Raw genomic sequence first — 18,350 nt, 5'->3', positions numbered from 1 at the left:
CCCTGTCTTTGCTAAAGGGCTAGAGCGCAGTTTTCAGGAGTACTGTGATTTGGCAGCTTCCAGAGGAAGTAGGTTCTGCTCCAAAGACAAGTGTCTTCCCTAGAACCAGGTCTTGCCTGAAGCACTCTGGTAGTATAGCTATGCCAATTAACCAATTCTGAAGTAAACATACTACTTATTTACTTTTTTCCCCCTACCATTCTCCCAGAATCAAGTAGACTAAATAAGAAAAAGCAGTAGTCCTGGAACATGTAGCTTCCACAAAGTAGGCAACCCCTCCAAATTGCTAACTAGGTAACTAATAAGCATTGGCAGCACTGACATCACCTATAAGCCAGGTGTGCAAACAAGTACACGCAGAATGAGGCAAGTTTATTTCCTTCTTGCAAATCACCAATGGTATGAAGTACCCTATTAGTCAAACCGAAGACTAAGATTGCACGGGCATGGAAGCCTCCTGCATTCGCAAGAATCATCTATTGCAACCCTGTGAAGAATTCTTTTGAGACACTAAAGAGTTAATTCTCAGCTAGGATGGTGCTAGAGCACAGTCAAAACTGACACTGCAACAGACACACAATATATACAACAGATACATCTGTCAAGGAAAAGACAGTCACCTTATAAAACAGAAATTTTAGTGCAGTAACGCAATTCACAGCTGAATAGTCACTATAGGAAAAGATGCAGGAGAGCCACTTGTCCTCCTGAAAGGAATTCAGTTCTGAGATAAAAAAAAAATAATTGGAAACTTGCCTGATGTGGACACACAGTACATTACCTTCCACCCAAATTTTAATCCATATATTGCAAATACAGAACTTTTAACAGTACGCTGGAGTCAGGAGATGCTTCATTTCAGGTTAGCACATACTGAAATGGCAAGAAGGTCTGACTTGCCTGTATGTTACAGGCTTGGTAACCTGAAACTAAACAGAAGTGGATGAAGACCCAGGTGCCTTTTTCACTCACTGCAAAAACATATAAATGAAAAAATCATAAAACATAGTGCTACTTTGAGATGCGATTATTCAACAAAGATACAAGGTCCTAGTTATACACACTCAAAGGCTGCATGTTAACTGTGTTGAGTTCACCTTCCCTCTTCCTAAGCATAAGAAAAGGTGACTGACTTTGTGAAGACAAACATGCATGTAGTTTAAGTACTATGAATACTCTTTGCATTCAAAAAGCAAATAAACAAAGATCTTTGTCCTGTTGTGCTCTCCTTGTCAAGCACTCTGAACTCCTAAAACACAAGCTACTCCAAATTACCATCTGACCAGCAATTTTAGCTCCCATTTGGACCCACTATTTTAGACTGCTGCCCCATATTATATTTTAACAGGTTATGCGCATGAACCTGCAGCTTACATGTCTTGATTTGGCACCACCACACACTTGAAGGGTTTTATTTCAAGAAATACACATTTCTCTGACTTTTGAGCATATAAAATATCACCTACAAATGTGCCTTATACACTGGAATGGGGACAGAATTTTCAATCAAGACGACCCACCCTTTCACCTTAGCTAGCAACCTCCTGCAGCGTCAGTGCGCTAGAGGGGGGATTCAGTGGCAACATTCACATTAGAAGCCATTTTGAAAAATTCTTACGATGATTTTCTCTGGTGCAGATTCACAGGCACACAATTTAAACTCGGTCCATTCACGAGCTCCACGTATAGACAGCCTTCTTGATCTTTACTGACCTTCTATTGCTAGATTAGAAGTGTTCATATATGAGTGTATGTGTTTGTGTGCGCGCATATACATGCATATACACAGAACTCAGGGGTTCAACACAAGATTTGCATCATCTTGTAAGCCAGCAATAATGACAAAGGAAGAGATTACAATTCTCTCATTAAGATACAGTTCAAATAGCATGTCTGTTACTATAATACACCCTTTTACATATATTAACGTTTTCTATAGGAAAGAAGTTTCATACATTAAATATTGACAACCTTGTAATGTATTAAATACATATTTATTCAATATTTTATTAAGATTATTAAAAAAAATAATCTTAGATACTCTTTATTTTCACAAAGTGTATGCAATTATGATGAGTAACCTACATGTAGGCTCTAACAGCCTAATCCAAACCCCATCAACTTTAATGGGCTTTAGATCAAGCATGTGAGAGCACTGTAATAAACATGGTTCAGGAGGTAATTCCCATGCAACATCAAACTATGACAAGACACAAGAGGCTAAAAATGGCTCATCATAATTTATTTTATGTTAAAATGTACAGCTTGGGGGGGTGTCGTTTTTTGCAGTTTTTATTTTTGTTTCTTGGGTGGTTTTTTGTGTGTTTTTTTTTTTTTTTTTTTTAAGTGACTGACTAAAAAGGTAACAGATAAATACAAGAGTGTCACTGGGTCCTATTTTTACATGTATCAAGCCTCTTCTGTTCGGCCCTTACAGTCACTCTGTACAGGTACAAAGGCTACAAAAAAGGAAGCAATATAAACAGACACAAATAACTTTTGCCTTTTTACATGCGATCTGTAAGCTTAGTTTGAGCTATTCACACGCTACTGCTCTATTTTTTCCCTTAAAAAATAACTCCAATATTTTATAAAGATAGAAAAATCTACAGATGGAATGAAAATGTAAAGTTAGAGGCATTTCCATAAAATAGCAACTTTACACCAAATTCACTACTTTTTTTTTTTAAATCCTGCCAAGTATTTAGACATATATGAAAATGTTTCAAAACTTGACAAATAAACACTGAGATGTTTCAATCAACAAAAAAACATAACAGTATTTATAAAACAGAAAGCTGCCTTTTTTCCTACCCCAGCCCCAAAGAAACCGGTCACAAAAATGGAAAAGAGTCAACTTTACACTAAACATACAGCAATAAAACCCTTTGAACTAACCAAAATGTGAATAGCTTTTGCAGCTTTTTTATTATTTTTTACAAGTTTTATAATTAACAAAAATATAGTTCTGTTTTTTTTTTTACCCCTCAAACTAGGGTAACCTAATCAAGGCAAAAAAATTAAGAAATGGCTTACTGTTAAGCACAACACTTGTACAGTACTACAAAATGCACTGTCACTAACAAAGACATTAGCGGCATGCGGAAGTGTCACCTTCAGAAACAAAATAATACAATAAAAGAACTGCTAAAAGGCATTTACATGTGGGGAAAGGAGAGAGAAAAAAGCTCACGATCCAGTACTGTCTGATAGTTTTGGAGTCTATTTATCCACATTTTTAATGGGAGCAGGCACATAAAATGGCTCTGAACCATCAGCTGCTGCGTAATTGCAGTTCATAGAAAGAGTTCTTCCTTTCCAGAGAACTTCAAGCTCAATGAAATAAAGAAAAAATGGAAAACCACCTAATTCCCCCCAAAGAAAAGAGAAGAAAAGTTAAATCCCACAAAGCTAAAAAACCAAAATGAAACAAAAAAACCAAAACAAAACAAAACAAGAAATAAAGAAAAAAAGAAAAACTTGTATAAGGCTTTCTGCTGCATACAGCTTTTAAATGGTGCCAACAAATGTTTTTGCATTCACACCAATTGCTGGTTTTGAAATCGTACTCTCCAAAAGATACTTGTGCAGATCAATCCAAAATGCCAGTTTGGTAGTCTGTCTCTCCAAAAGGCCTACCTTCTCATGTAGGATCCATTAAGAGACTGTTTAGACATGCCTGTATTCATGTAGCCATGATGCCCCGGAGGAGTGTACATCATGTTACTGTGGGGTGCTGTCTGCATTGGTTGCTGTGCATATGGCTGAGTGCCCATCATCCCCATCTGCATCTGCATAGGGTACTGGGGCGTTTGATTCATATAACCATGATTACTGTGATATCCACTATTCATCATCGGCTGGGACATACTATAACCATTCATAGCATTAAGGGTATTCATATTCATGTTCACTGAATTGACATTATAAGCTGGGGCTGGCATCAAATTTACACTCATGTTCATACCACGCTGCATTGTTAAGGTCCGCGCAGGCCCTTGCATGGCCACAGTCTGTGAAGCACGCCCATAAATTTGTGGCTGATGGGCTGCAGCAGCAGGTGGCAGGGGCGTGGATTTGGTTCTCACAGAAACATGACCTTTGCTGGCCATCTGAGTCTGCAGTCTTTGGGTGTGGGATATTCCAATATTTGATGAAGTCATATTACGCTGCAAGAGGGGAGGTGGCAAATTCATGGGAGGAGGAGTAAGGTTGGGGGGAGGGGTCATGGTAGCCTGTGCTTGGGGTCCTCCAGGAACAGCATGTGGAGACTGAGAAAGCTGAACGAGCCCTGTATTACTTAAGGGGGTGGACAAAGAGGCACTGTTTGCATAGGAAGTTACAGCAGCTGAATGGCTGTAAGGCAAAGAATGATCCATAAGCGTGTTAGTTAACTGTTGCAGTTTGGCAAGGCTGAAGGTGGCAGATGGCTGTGAGTAATGCCCCGCTCCAAATTCACTCTGCCCCATTCTTTCGTATAATCCAATGTTGGCATTGCCAGACTCGGGGATTTCGGTTAACTGCATAGGTGGTGTAAAATTAGCGGCCATGCTGCACTGGGACAACTGTTGGTTGCTGCTTGGAGGCCTTTCAACAACACAACCTTGGGGAGATTTTACATTACAAGTGGGAGGAGAATTGATGTTTGTTTGTTGCATCATACTGCAGCTTCCATTAATGTTAGACATCTGCTGTGTCACTGCACAGCTACTCTGTGTTAGGTTACTAGATGTAAGGCTACTGTACGAGCAACTGTTTTGGGAAGAGTTGTTTCCACAGATACTACTACCCATTGTAGAATCATAACTGCTTGGGTTTTCATAGTTTTCTGTTGTGCTCTCAATGCTCCCTAAGTCACTAAACCCACTATCCACAACTTGTTGCGAGTGATCAGAGACTGAGGGAACATCCATCATTGGGCTGGTCTCCATGTTCTGTAGAGACGGCACAGAAATGGCACTTTGATCTGGGCTGATCTGAGCATAGCTGTTCTCTAAAGGAGCAACGTTTGGACTATTAACAGAACGAACTGACTGGCTGGGATGAGAGTGCACAGATGAAACTGGGCTACTGTGATCAGACTGCTGACAATCATCCAGTGTAGTCATTTGGGGACTTTGGTCATTATGGGCATAGTTTTGCAAACTCCTACAGGCCTCTTGAGTCTCTGCACAGTCCTGAAACGTATCTTCATGTTCACTTGCTTCTTGGGTTAGAGACTGTACTGCTTGAACCGTCTCTGAATCGATCTCCATGCTCTCAGTACTCTCTCCCTTGAAATCGGAACGTAACTCTTCACCAGCTTTTTGGTCCTGTTTGTTATCTGTATGATCATCATCAGATTCAGGCACCGGGTCTGAATCTGTACCAAGTTCTTTCTGGTCACTTTCACACTCGTCAGCTGCAAGGTCAACACCACAATCCATCAAGTCCTCTTGATTTGAGTTACCAGTTTCAACATTTACGTCTAAAAAAGATTGCTGTGTTTCCATCATTTCTTTGAAAGCTTCACCAGGCAATTCTTCTTTCTCCACTTCTGTTGAACCCATGTGGCTATCGTCTTCATCATCTGCATCATGATCCTCATTGTGAGAAGGTTCTTCATCCTCCTCCTCCTCCTCCTCCTGATCATCCAAATGCACGGACTCCTCTTTTTGCAGAAACACCACTTCTGCTTTGTCTTTTTCTTGATCTTTTGAATTGGTTCCACCTTCTTCTACACTCCTTTCTTCTTCCCCAGCTTTCATCATATCATTTTCTTGTTTTTCAAAGCATTCACTGGGTGGATGCAGAGGTTCAGGTTCTACCTCTTTTACCTCAACATCTGGTGGTGGTAATACTTCAACAGGCTCTTTAATTGCTTCCTCCATAACATCAGGAACTGAGCAGGGCTTGTCTTCAGCTACTTCCTTTGGTTCCTCCACCAGCACCTGATAGTCAGGCTCCATAGGAGTCTCAGGTGGAGTGTATAAATTAAGCTTAAAGCCAGGTTTTCTTTCTTTGCTTTGCCTCCATTTAGATGGACCACGCTTAACTCCCTTGGGCCAACCCTGCTTACTCTTTAAAGGTTCAAGATTGTCTTTAGTGCTTTCTTCCAATACAGCTACATCCTCTGTATTATCTTTGGGAGGCAATAAATAGAGACAAAAGAAAAGTCTTAGCTTGCACAAACTAATCAATATTTTCAAACATAAACCCAAAAGTAATTTATCAATTCAAAATGTATTAAGAAACTCTGGAACAAGAGTTTTAAACAGATCTCAGACCACAACAGAATGACATAGTATCTACAGCTCAAACACACTTATGCAGATATGTAAAGTTGTTCTTGTTTGGTGGCCTTTTAACAGGGACCATCAGAACCACCATTTATGCACTAGAAGAATCCCAGACATTTATATCACAAGACATGTAAACTAAAGCAAAAATATTGTCCAACTATAACCTGTGATTTTAGAATAAAAGTATGCCATTACTTTATATAGACATTGATCTAATGCGTATTCATCTTTCCTGACAGTAATAACATGACTCTGAAGTTTCCTGTTTGACCAATCTCGAGGACAAGCCATAGTAAGCATATAATCATGCTTTAGTACCAAAACTGAAAAAAAAAAAAAAAAAGTTCATTCTAGTATCTCCTCATGGGCAGCATATTATGACACAGCTCACAATACATGGCAAAAGCCAAAAGATAATTGAAATTAAATACAGAGTGCGTCAGAGCACTAAATTTATCCATTGGCTATAAAAAACCACCTATTCACTGCTCCTCTCTCCGCAGATACCACTTACATATACGCCACAAAAAAGGAGAATTCTCAGGATATGATATGCTGTACTTGGGCGTGCAATGGCTTCAGTGATACACTTTTGCCAAATTCTGCCTCTCACTGTAGTGTTATCACACTCCTACAGTAGATTAATGTGATTAGATGGTCCACGGGCAAATACACAGTATCAGTTTAGTTAAAGCAGTGCAAACCTGACCACTGGGATCTAGCCAGAACACTCTGAATTTGCTACTATTAGTTTAATTCATTTCTGTTGAGAAGCGGGGAAAAGTAGTAATATGAGGAATGTTATGAGGAACGACTGAGGGATCTGGGGTTGTTTAGCCTGGAGAAGAGGAGGCTGAGGGGAGACCTTATCACCCTCTACAACTACCTGAAAGGAGGTTTTAGAGAGATGGGAGCTGACCTCTTCTCCCTGGCGACAAGTGATAGGACAAGAGGAAACGGGTTCAAGTTATGTCAGGGCAGGTTTAGATTGGATATTAGGAAGCATTTTTTCACTGAAAGGATTATTAAACATTGGAATAGGCTGCCCAGAGGTGGTGGATTCACCATCCCTGGAGGTGTTTAAGAAAAGGGTAGATGAGGTGCTTAGGGACATGGTTTAGAAGTGGTGGTGTTTTTATCAGGGTAGGTTAACGGTTGGACTCGATGATCTTAAAGGTCCCTTCCAACCTCACTGATTCTATGATTCTAATGGACCTGTGTACTGATTTGTAACAGCACCAACATTCATAAGCATGGTTGCTCCAGTCACACAAAAGCTGTTTAAAATAGAAAAATCAGTTCACGATTCCTCAACTGAGGGTTGCAAAGATTAAACTTCCCATACAATTATGAAAACACTGAATTAGTACCCACTGGCTTTTTAATGAAAATATATAGACCTGAGAATCCAGCCATTCATTCTGGAATTGAAACTTATAAGCATAGTTTGAGAGCCAAGAGGGCAAGGGATGACTATACGTTCAGAATAGCTCATCAGTAGTTTCACCATCCATCCATTAGCTTCTCTGCCAGGAAATATCCTTGAAATCAAACCAGATAAGCAGCTTTGAAAGAAAACAGCTGAAACTATCCCTCTCTTTTGGAGGGAAAAAAATAGGGACCCTAGCGCTGAGGGCATATTGTGCCCCAGAAACAGTAAACATTTCACCAAATTACCAACAATGCTGAATAGAAAGGTATTCGTCTAAATCAAATCTTACTTTTTGCTAGTATCTTTTACCAAGGATACAAAAACAAACCAGGACAAACAGTATTAGACAGTACTTCAGTGATACCCCTGCTCTGTTGAATGTGAAATGTCCTGTTATAGGGACATAAAAGTTGGTTTTGGCAACATGACAAGGAGTGCAGTGCTTCAGACTGGAAAATATTTGTTTTCTGAACACAAAACCAAGATTATAATATTAATGGGTCAGGAATAACAAAAGAAGTGAGCACAATAGAAACAAAACAAAAACGTCTGAAGCCACCACTGAATTCTAATAAACTACGTGAAATTAATGGCTCCAGTAGCACCTCTAAAAAGAAAGCATTATCAAGAGCGTAAAATTTTAATTGGCTAAATGTATCATTAAAAATTTCCAGATTCATAACAAAAATAAACACTTCCTTTGAAGGCCACCTGACAAGTCAATTTTGTAAAGATATAAGAACATTTTCAACTTACTTGTACAATTGTCATCACTCCTGTAAAATCGAATATCTTTCTCTTCCTTGTTCTGCTCTTCCTCCTCTTCCTTCTCCTGTTTCTGCTGCCCAGGTTGATACTCAAAAGCTTTTCTAATCACAGGCTTCAAGTCATCATCTTCCCCATCCATTTCACAGGTAGGTTCCAGCTGTGGCATGGGACGCTCTTCATCTGAGTTATCAAATGGTTCATTCAACACCTCTGTTGTTTCAGAAATTGTCTCTGTTGTAACACTACTATTAATTCTTCTGCGTTTACGGCCCCTTTTCTTTTTCAGTATGAAAGGTCTCTGAAAAATAATTCCACAAATATAACTCTTCCTGCATTCCTGTTTGTTAGCTGACTCTAGACATAAATACATTTTTGGAACCTGCTTTTACAATAATCTATTTACCCATTCAAAAAAATACCTTACATTGCATCGAATTCAAATGCAGACAGAATCTAAAAGTAAAATGTCTAAACAGATTAAATACGTATGTATCTATACATGCAAACAAACCTTTCTGTAGGTAAAAATTAAGACTAGGATTTTCTTCAGATTGTAGTGACTTTTACCTTCTTCTATCAAATAATATTCATAGAATATTACATAAATTGTACTTACACATTTTTCCTCTGTAGATTTACAACTCCCAAACAACCTTCACCAGTATCAAAGTTTATTCTTCTACATTTCTGGTTTCTGCTATTTTAGAAATAATGTATGCATATAGAAAAATAGATAACAGCAAAGGAAGTGAACCTTCACGTGGGTGTCAACCATACACTAAAAGAATCCTACAGTTGGCTGCTATAAAGCAAAAGCTGTTCAACAGTTTATATTTCTATTCTTATGCATTCTCACAGATTTATAGTTACTTTTAAGTTTACTCATCTAAACTATAAACAAAGGGACACTCCAATTCCCTAATTCTCACCAGAGACACCTAAATACAGATGCTAAGGTGAGTGCTTGAAAATTTTGGGATATTTAGTTTACTTATTTAAACAATTCGGATAGTTGATTTTTCAACAAAATTAAGAATTATGTGAACACTGCAGTAACCAGAATTTAACATTTAAATCTCTTGGAAATTAGAAGAATATGGGTAAAAACCCCCAACTTTTGTTTTAACAGTATTTGCTTTTGAAAAACACTATTCCCCTTTAAGGAGTTCCTATATTAAAAACAATAAAGAGACAAACCCCACAAGAAGGACTCCATGTTAAAAATAAAAAAGGAAGATCCATTAAAATATTGAACCAATACCAATGCCAAACAGCAGAGGGCAATCACTAGTTTAAAAATTAACAGGAAATTCTGATTTTCTGGGTCACTAGTATTTCACAGTTCTGTGAAAAATCCAAGAGACAAAAAATTGGATGGAGGGGATAAAACCGAAGACAGTTGTCATTTCGTGTCCAAACAATATAGAAAGGATTAAAACAGTCTAATATAATGTTTGTAAAAAACTAGATTGTTAATTCAATGATAACGATTTGATTGATACCAGAGCTGAATGACCTTAAACCAAACCATTGAAGTAACACACCTTTCTTTTTATGGCCAACGACTGCGGCTTTGTCAGCCGGGGAGGTGAACTCTGCTGATTCTCATCCCCGCCATCCTCCTCGCTGCTTTCCTTAGATTGCTCTGTGGATTGCCCTCGCTCCCCCACCACTGCCACACTTTCTGGAGATCGCAAATATTTATTTTTAGATTGTACTTTTGCAGGTGATTGCCTACTATTAGTTCTCGTGGAGAATATTTCTTGCTCTTCCTTTTCCCAGCAGCTAGCTTGTTCCATCAGACGCTCAGCCTGAAGGGTTGAGGTTAAAATAACGGGTCACTGAAACAGCATTTACTTAGCCATATCCTCTACATCCAGCTAAAGAGTTACAATAAGTCAACCCTGATTAGCACCGCTAGCTAACCTAGCAACAACATTTCAGCTGAATCATCTAGTAGCTCCTTTACAACAGTTAGGATAACAAACCAAAGAAGATTGCATTTCATGGGATATTTAGCACTATTAATGATGCAGCGAATTGATTTAAGTCCTTTACCACTACATTACATGCCCACTGACATGGATCACTTTGAGCAAGTTCATAACACAAAGAATCGATTGACACTGTAGCCCCTGAGCTCTGCACCAAATTTGATCTGATTACATGCTCTTCGACTACCTCGAGTGATAAATACAGCCCCATGACAAGTGATTCATGTTTTAAGTTTTCATATTCACCCCCCTAAAGTTACCATGTCTTGCTGCCCAGCTTCCAAAAATTGTGCATTACAATAATATCAGTACCATCGATCATTAAGCAGTGGTCAAAGTTAAAACTGTGCTACTTAAGACAGCCTAATGTTGAATATTCAGAGTGATGAAATCCAAAGGAAGGGAAATTCAGAATAAGAAGTTTCTGCTATTACCTCCTTTTCTGCTTCTCTCTCTTCTTCAGAAACTGCAGCATTAGAAACTAACAAAGGAGTCCATCTCAAGCTTTCAGGATCTACTTCATTGATACGTGGATTTGCTTTCAGTTTCTCCATGTGACTTGAAATCAGCTTTTCCCTTCTAATAATTACAAATCTACAATCCAATAAACAGTAATTTTAGAAAGTGATCACCTAAAACAACCTTCCTACAGTTTAAATCATTTTGCACTGCACATCACAATAGCCTGTGAAAATAGATGGGTAAATAAACGAATACATCAAACTAAAAATACCAGTTGACACATATAGGTAACACGTTTACACTACCAATTGTTGACTAAGAAGTGAGAAGTGAGTTTATGAAGTGAAGGCTCAATATCAAACACCACTAGGGCAACAGAGAGGAAAGTAAAGGTTTTATAGTTGACTACTCTAAATTCATGCAAGAGGTTTAGTGTTGGCACATCAGTCACTGCCAGAACAATTTCCAATTTTAATATGATGTACAAGCATAAATACAAAACACTGGATCATCAAGTAAAGAGTGAGAAAGTCGTTAACATTACAACTGAACATGGCAGCTAACTGGACAAGAAAGCAAGTTAGAAACATCGGTTTGTAACGAAGCATAAAAATATACCTTAGTCCTATGCTGATGCAGTAGAAAACAACTTTCTAATTATTATGAAATGAAGTAGCATACCAAAAGCAGGTAAAGACTAAAATAATAGCACATTATGCTAATATACTAGCACATATCCCAAAGTCTCCTGTTACAAAGAATTATATAATTTTAGAGAATGAAAAATATGTTGGTTTTCTTAGCAAGGATTTCAAATGCTGTAAAAATCAGGTAGGTTAAGTGATAACATTGCTTTTCATTGAGAAGGCTTTAAAAAACAAGCAAACAAAACCAACAAACAGACAAACCCCAAAACCAAATACCAGAACGAGGGGAACCCTTTTCACAGAATTGTGACAAACTTCTACTTCACTACATGTAAGAAAAATTAACAAGATGTAGGAAATTGGAAGCCGTACCCAAAGAGCCTGGCAGGAATTTGAAAGATGTGATTTCTTTTCCTGGCTCAGCCACTGACCTTCTGGATACCTTTTAGCCAGGTCAGGTCAGTTCGCATCCCTGTCTAAGCTTTACTACCTGTGAAAAAAGACTAACTGACCTTGTTCATAAAGTATTTTGAATGCTACAGATGAAAAAACGTTATGTTCTAACTGGGTGTCAGTATTCAAGGCCTACAATAATTTGTGACAGGGCAGAAACTGCATGTAAGTAATGAATACATATTTGATTCTCCCTTAAAATGTCCCACCAGGTTGTCCATAAATAAGCACCCCAGAAAGTTAAGGTTTAAAATGCAATGACAGCACTCCTCTTACTACTCTCAACACCATCCTGTAAGCCAATCTTCTTTTTGAAGACTTGCATTCTTACTACTTCAAAACTTAGTAGTTTTGAATACCAGTGCACATAAAAGATGCTGAGGCTTAGCTATTCCTAATCTTAATTTTATTTTTTTTGGCAACCCACTGTTTCTAAGGCAGTTTTGCTTGATTATAAAGTTCCATGATTGGAATATCCAGAAAGAATTAAGAAGCTCTTCAGAAACATAAATACCACTGAACGTCATTTAAGGCATTTTATGGAAAAATAAAAATAAAAGGCCAAACTACAGAAATAACCCACTTAAAATCCAAAATACCAATCAAGGTCATTAAGAAAGAAGGTGTTCACAAAACAGGAACTCACCTTCCCAATGCACTAACTGTCAACATTTATCAGAACATTAAATAGACACTTTAAAAAGTCATTTGCATTCCCAGTACCTTGGGCAGGAGGACTTCATGTAGAGTTGGTCAGATCCCATGGCTTGTGTGAATTCAGTAACAATTGAGAAAGGGGGTGTGGAGAGACAGACTGCCACCCACAAACCCAAATTGTTCCCTCACTGGTATTCAAAGCAAGATATTTGCAAAACAAGAGTCAGGAACTTTACTTACGGAAGATGATACTGAATGAAACAAAATTCTTCACTGAAAATATTTCAAGCTGGCTGCACCCTTCTAATAACCATTAACATGAAAGAGGATCCAAAAAACCCACCATTTGTTTAGGGAGAAAAACTCTTTATGCAAGATCCCATTAACAAGACCCAGCTTTACGGACTTCTTCAGTAAGATGGTTATCATTCATTTTCAAGTCAGAATTTTACACAGACATTTTTCACATCAACTGTTTGTAAGTAGAAAAAGTGAATGTTCTGTCTCAGTATTTTTATTTTTTTTTTTAAACACAAGATTCACTGACCTATCTTCTCTTTTATCTATCATGCTATGTTGCTGCAGCGTTGTAGCAATATCATGTGGACACATTCCAGTAGCTCGACTCATTCCTTTGATGCTGATTTGTTTTTCGTGGTGGCAGTTAAGGTATTCTAATATGACACTTTTCCAGTAAGCCAAGTATGACAGACGACCCAGATCAGACAATGGCTTTTCAGGGGATCCTGCTTGACCCTCTCTTCTAGAAAGTAAATAGCCTAGAAGGAAAAGAAACAGACGACCTTATTGAGCTAACAAAACTAAAGAATTTTAACTACCCCTTAAGAAAGCTGGTATTAAGAGAAAGATCAGCGTGACTGATTACATTATTGGTAACTCTTGCAATTAAAGATATCCTACTCACAAAAGAGATTGGTTTCCATCATTATAGTGACATAGAAAAAGATTAAATCCTTGTAAGAGAACCTCATCTTATGTTACAAGAATCAAACATTAACCAAAACCCCCCTTCTAATCATAAGGCAAGGAGGAAAGAAAAAGACACACGTTTCAGAACAGGTCTCATCATACATGATCTCATTTAGAACTACAACTATCTGGCCTTCTGAGAAACTTTTACACCTGAGTCACATCACTGAAGCCAAGAATTTTCATAAGAATCTCAAAAAGAAGTGTCATGGGTAATATCCGTTAAGTCAGTTTTCTTCAAGAAGCCCCAGGTGACATAAGTTTTTGATTAAACAGTTAGTTGTTGTATTTTAGACATGACACACAATTCACAAGTTGAATCACTAGGAAAATTACTTAGAAGAAATGATTAAGAAAAAGTCTCCCTTAATTCACGCTCAAGAACATTCATGCAATTCCAGTTTGCAGTCTGCAAGAAAGTAACTGATCAGCTATTATACAATACAACGTACATAGAATATAAAATTAAGGTTGTGTAACTCCTTTTTAAGTCTCTTCAGCTTTAACAAGCTTTTACAATTTAAAGTAGAACACACCTGCTTGCAGAAAACAGAAGTCTGGTATTTGCCACCATTAAAACTAATTCAGGAGAAAGAAAAACACAACACAATTAATAAAACATATCCTTTCAGAGTAATTCATCACTCCATGATACATGTTCTGCACTATGCCTTTACAAACACTACCAAAACATGGACCTTAAACACCAGGCTTACAAAATGCTTATTCCACCACAAGCATGGACATCATGCTTATGGAACTACATTACTCAAAGTCATTTGGAATCCACCAACATATATTGTTATTTTGCTTTCCAATATTCTTAAATACTTAAAAAAAAAAAGTTGGAATCCCTCCTTTTATTTTTCAAAGATTGCTTTAAAACATATCTAGTACAGCCACATCATATTTGCTAAACAAATCCTCTTGACTTCTTCACAGAGTTTCTCCTAATCGAGTTAGATATAAATTAAAAACATACGATTAACATCCAGCTTTGAGTGAAGTAGTGGCTGTTTCTTTATTTTGCTGTATGCTTTACCATATACAAACATCTATATTTTTTTATACATATAAAAAATATGAAATACACATATACGTGTATATTTACTCAGCCTGAAACAATGATCTTCCCCTTTTGGGGGGCAATACAAGAAGTCACAAGAGAGTCTGGAAAACACATATGCACTGGTCATCATACTCTGACCTCCTGTTTGCATAAAAATGTTTACACAGAAAAGCAGACATCCTACTACATTCCAAGTGATCAGTAACAACACAGATACTGAAATAACTAGTGTACCCTTCATATCTATTAGCACGATTTATGATAAAATGCCAGAATTTCAAGAGGAAGACCATCCGACATCTGCCTACTTCTACATAGCACAGATGCCTACATAAAGCCTGCCTACAGCTGCATGGTACCACTGGAAACTCATCAAGTAAATTTATTCTGTTTTACAGAAGAAACACTACCTTAAAACTTAAGAAAAGGAAGGTGTTTTAACATTTGAAGTTGCAGCATATTATATTTTTTTATAACTAGATGATATATCTTAGTACTACCTGTAACTGTTGTTGACAGGAAAAGCTAACTTCACATTCAAAACCACATTGCAACCTGAACAGTTTGAAGGTAAAGAATTGTTGTTTTACTTCCAACCACACAAAAGGAAAGGTATAGCATATAGCCTATTCTGCATAATTTTAGACAAAGCTTCACTTGTACCAGGAAAGAATTTTGGATCAGCTTGTTTACAACATAGAAAAACAAGTTTAATACTAAGACATCATTGCCTATAGAAAAACATGCAAAACTGCAGCAGTACAAGTAGTGAGAGAAGTCTCAACAGAGGAAAAAAGAGGGAGAATAACCTATATCCATGAGGATAATATACAGTTGCTTCAAGTAACTTTACAGTTTAACATACCAACTTCACATTCAAGAAAACTGGGTGCTAATAGAAAGTGTTTGTAGGCTGTTTGCAAGACCTGAATTTCATTCTTGTATTTCACTATAATTTAAAATTACTTTGACAAGAACTTTATTCCTCCACTTCCATTTTTCCTCACCCATAGCAGCTGTAACTATGCCTCCTTGGTAAGCACCTTATGAGGCTTAATAAGAAACCACTATCAAGAGTTTGGAATCATTAGTTCGGCAACCACAAGTAACTTTAGAGTTTTACTAGTTGCTCATCAGATCCTTCCAACTGCTGGGGATGTTGAGATTAGTTCTTAGTGGTCATTTTCACATGTTTTTACTCTACAATAAAGCAGTGAAGCTTCACCTGCATGGCAATAACATCTGTCAGTATTCTTCTCCCAGCATACTACAATATAACCTATACTCACATTCTGTAGCATCAAAAATGTAAATCAGAGGTAACAGTCTCAGTTACATGTAGTAAGCACTGAATGGAAAGTTTCTCTTAACAGATTCTGTGATTTGAATTATATCTATTAAATTAAACTTACCAAAGAGATGCCAAATAATTGATCTAAGTTGCAGGTAAATAAAAAACACTGATCTTGGTAGTTCGTGTATCTATCCTGAAGCATCTGAAATGAGTAATATATGCCCCTGTTAAACAGATACCCCCAGTGTCATTGTGTCTTAATAATGGATAGCCTCAAAGTGGAGACCTGAAAGAACTTTCTTATAGTATAATCCCTGATATGAGACCATGAACAACAACACCACCCAGAGGAAAAAATATAGCTCCTCCCCACTCTGCCCCCAAGCGTAAACAAGTCAGACTGTATGTTACACACATAACCCCCACCCCCACCCCAACAAAATAAAAGAACTAATCTAGAAAAACAAAGAGTTGTCTGTCACATCTTCTGGGCATATGAGTGATAGTATCACAAAATTAAATTGCCAAAATACCATTAATGATTTTTATTTCTTGCCTTATCTCCAGCCTTCACAGTGAAGCAACATGCCACGTGCAATTCACAGCCTTTGATTTTTGGCATGCAGACCTCCCCAAAACCACTAAGGTTTTACCTTATTCTAGATTTTAAACAATTAGAAAAAAAATCAATTTGAGAAAGGGAAAGCTAATATAATATATATGTATTTTATGCCTTCAACACAAATTAAATAGATAATCAGACATTAAACCATACATTTAAAGAAACTGACTTCAGCAGTATCTTGTCATTTCGATCTACAGCATTCCTGGCATGTAATGCCCCTGAAACAGTTACAGCAGAGTCCACAACACACTTATATGAAAACAACAACTTTAATACATGTGTGTCAGTCTCCAGAAATTTTCAGTTAGTTAACTCCTTATTTTGTTATGCTCAGTTCTGTCTCTTAAAACAAATTAAAACAGCGTGAGATCAGAGGTCCAGCTTGATAGTACCCTCTTCTGAGAGTGGCCAACAGAAAAAAAACATCGAAGGGACAGACTACAACATGCAACCATCTCGTGAAACTCACATGCAAAGAGAATTAGTCTGGCTCTGTCCAAACAAATGGAACCTGCTAGATATGGATCATCCCCACACTTTTTGGCATTTTCTAAGAACTTGGTAAGATTTGTTAAGTATCACTGTCTTTTTCAAGGAGCGCAGAGTCTATCTTCTTCCTCCATTCACTGCATTTACCTATGTGTACTAGCCTTTACTGTCATGTCCCCTAATATGCCTGGGACAGATGTGAGGTGAACCAACTTGGATATCTCTAGCTCCCTCCTGAAAAATCTAAAAATCAGGATCGTATCAGCCCCCTCTCAGTCCTATGGCAGGAAAGCAGTTTTATGCATACTTCAAGTTACAAACTGCCATAAGCAGCTATTTCATTACTAAGTCCCTTTTATCTCCAAACCCCCAAGACATATCCTTTCCCTGCCATACACATTTCCAAACTTCACTACCTTAGCTTTCTAATATTAAGCATTTAAAACCGGGGAGTGATTTATAAGGCACACATGATTTAGCTTGAGACAGCTGAATTGAATTTTATTATCTATTGAAAAAATACAGACTTGTCCTGTTGCTTTTAACATGGTAGCAAAGCCAAGCTAGCCCTCAAAGGTGTAAGAAAAGAGAGATGCAGATTACGTAGAAGCCAGTGGCATAGGAAGAAACAGCAAACAAAGACATTGAACAATTGAATTGGTATACTGAGAAAGACCAAGTGAACACACTAAAACTGACAGAAGGAAGTCAAATGAAGTTTGAAGATATTCTTTAAGGGCTCTCCTACAATTTGTGTGCTCTCTATACATGCTTTATATTCTATAGCAATGAATGAATCAATTTATTGTTTTATTTCTGACGAATGGTCAAAGAAAAGAGATCTAGCTTTTAAAAGTTCAGTTTCTTTGAGTGTGTTTAAGACTGACCACAATCATTATAAAGCCATTAGGTTTTCAAGTAAGCTAAGTAATTTAACTTGATTCGAGTAAACCACAAAAACAAAAACCCCAGTCTTGTTCTCCCTTCCCTCCAGCCCATTTGCGATCTGGATGTAGGTGCCTGAATTACACTTGTCTGTTTGCACGCAAGAGAGCATGGCCACACTGTGGCTCAGTTACACACAGAAGTAGATAAACTGGTATGCATATTGCACAGGATTGAATGAACACTTCATTAGCGGTTTCCTATTACCTGACAAGGATGAGAAGTTAGATAATATAAAGGTTTC

General features: G+C 37.6%; 1 protein-coding gene across 1 annotated transcript in view; it reads right to left on the bottom strand.

The window, feature by feature from the left end:
• Window positions 1-1,676: 1,676 nt before the first annotated feature.
• The window catches only part of KAT6B (lysine acetyltransferase 6B), a 112,930-nt gene continuing 96,256 nt past the window's right edge, over window positions 1,677-18,350 (bottom strand). The window contains 5 exon segments of the mRNA XM_082486586.1: window positions 1,677-6,110; window positions 8,477-8,779; window positions 10,026-10,292; window positions 10,910-11,069; window positions 13,242-13,473. Of these exon segments, the coding sequence (XP_082342712.1) occupies window positions 3,636-6,110; window positions 8,477-8,779; window positions 10,026-10,292; window positions 10,910-11,069; window positions 13,242-13,473 (3,437 nt within the window). The 3' untranslated portion in view covers window positions 1,677-3,635.

This window comes from Vanellus vanellus (assembly GCF_965231255.1).
Source record: "Vanellus vanellus genome assembly, chromosome: 7".
In the NCBI taxonomy this organism is placed as follows: domain Eukaryota; kingdom Metazoa; phylum Chordata; class Aves; order Charadriiformes; family Charadriidae; genus Vanellus; species Vanellus vanellus.
The sequence above is the reverse complement of the archived record's forward strand: the minus strand, read 5'-3'. Positions and strand labels throughout refer to the sequence as shown.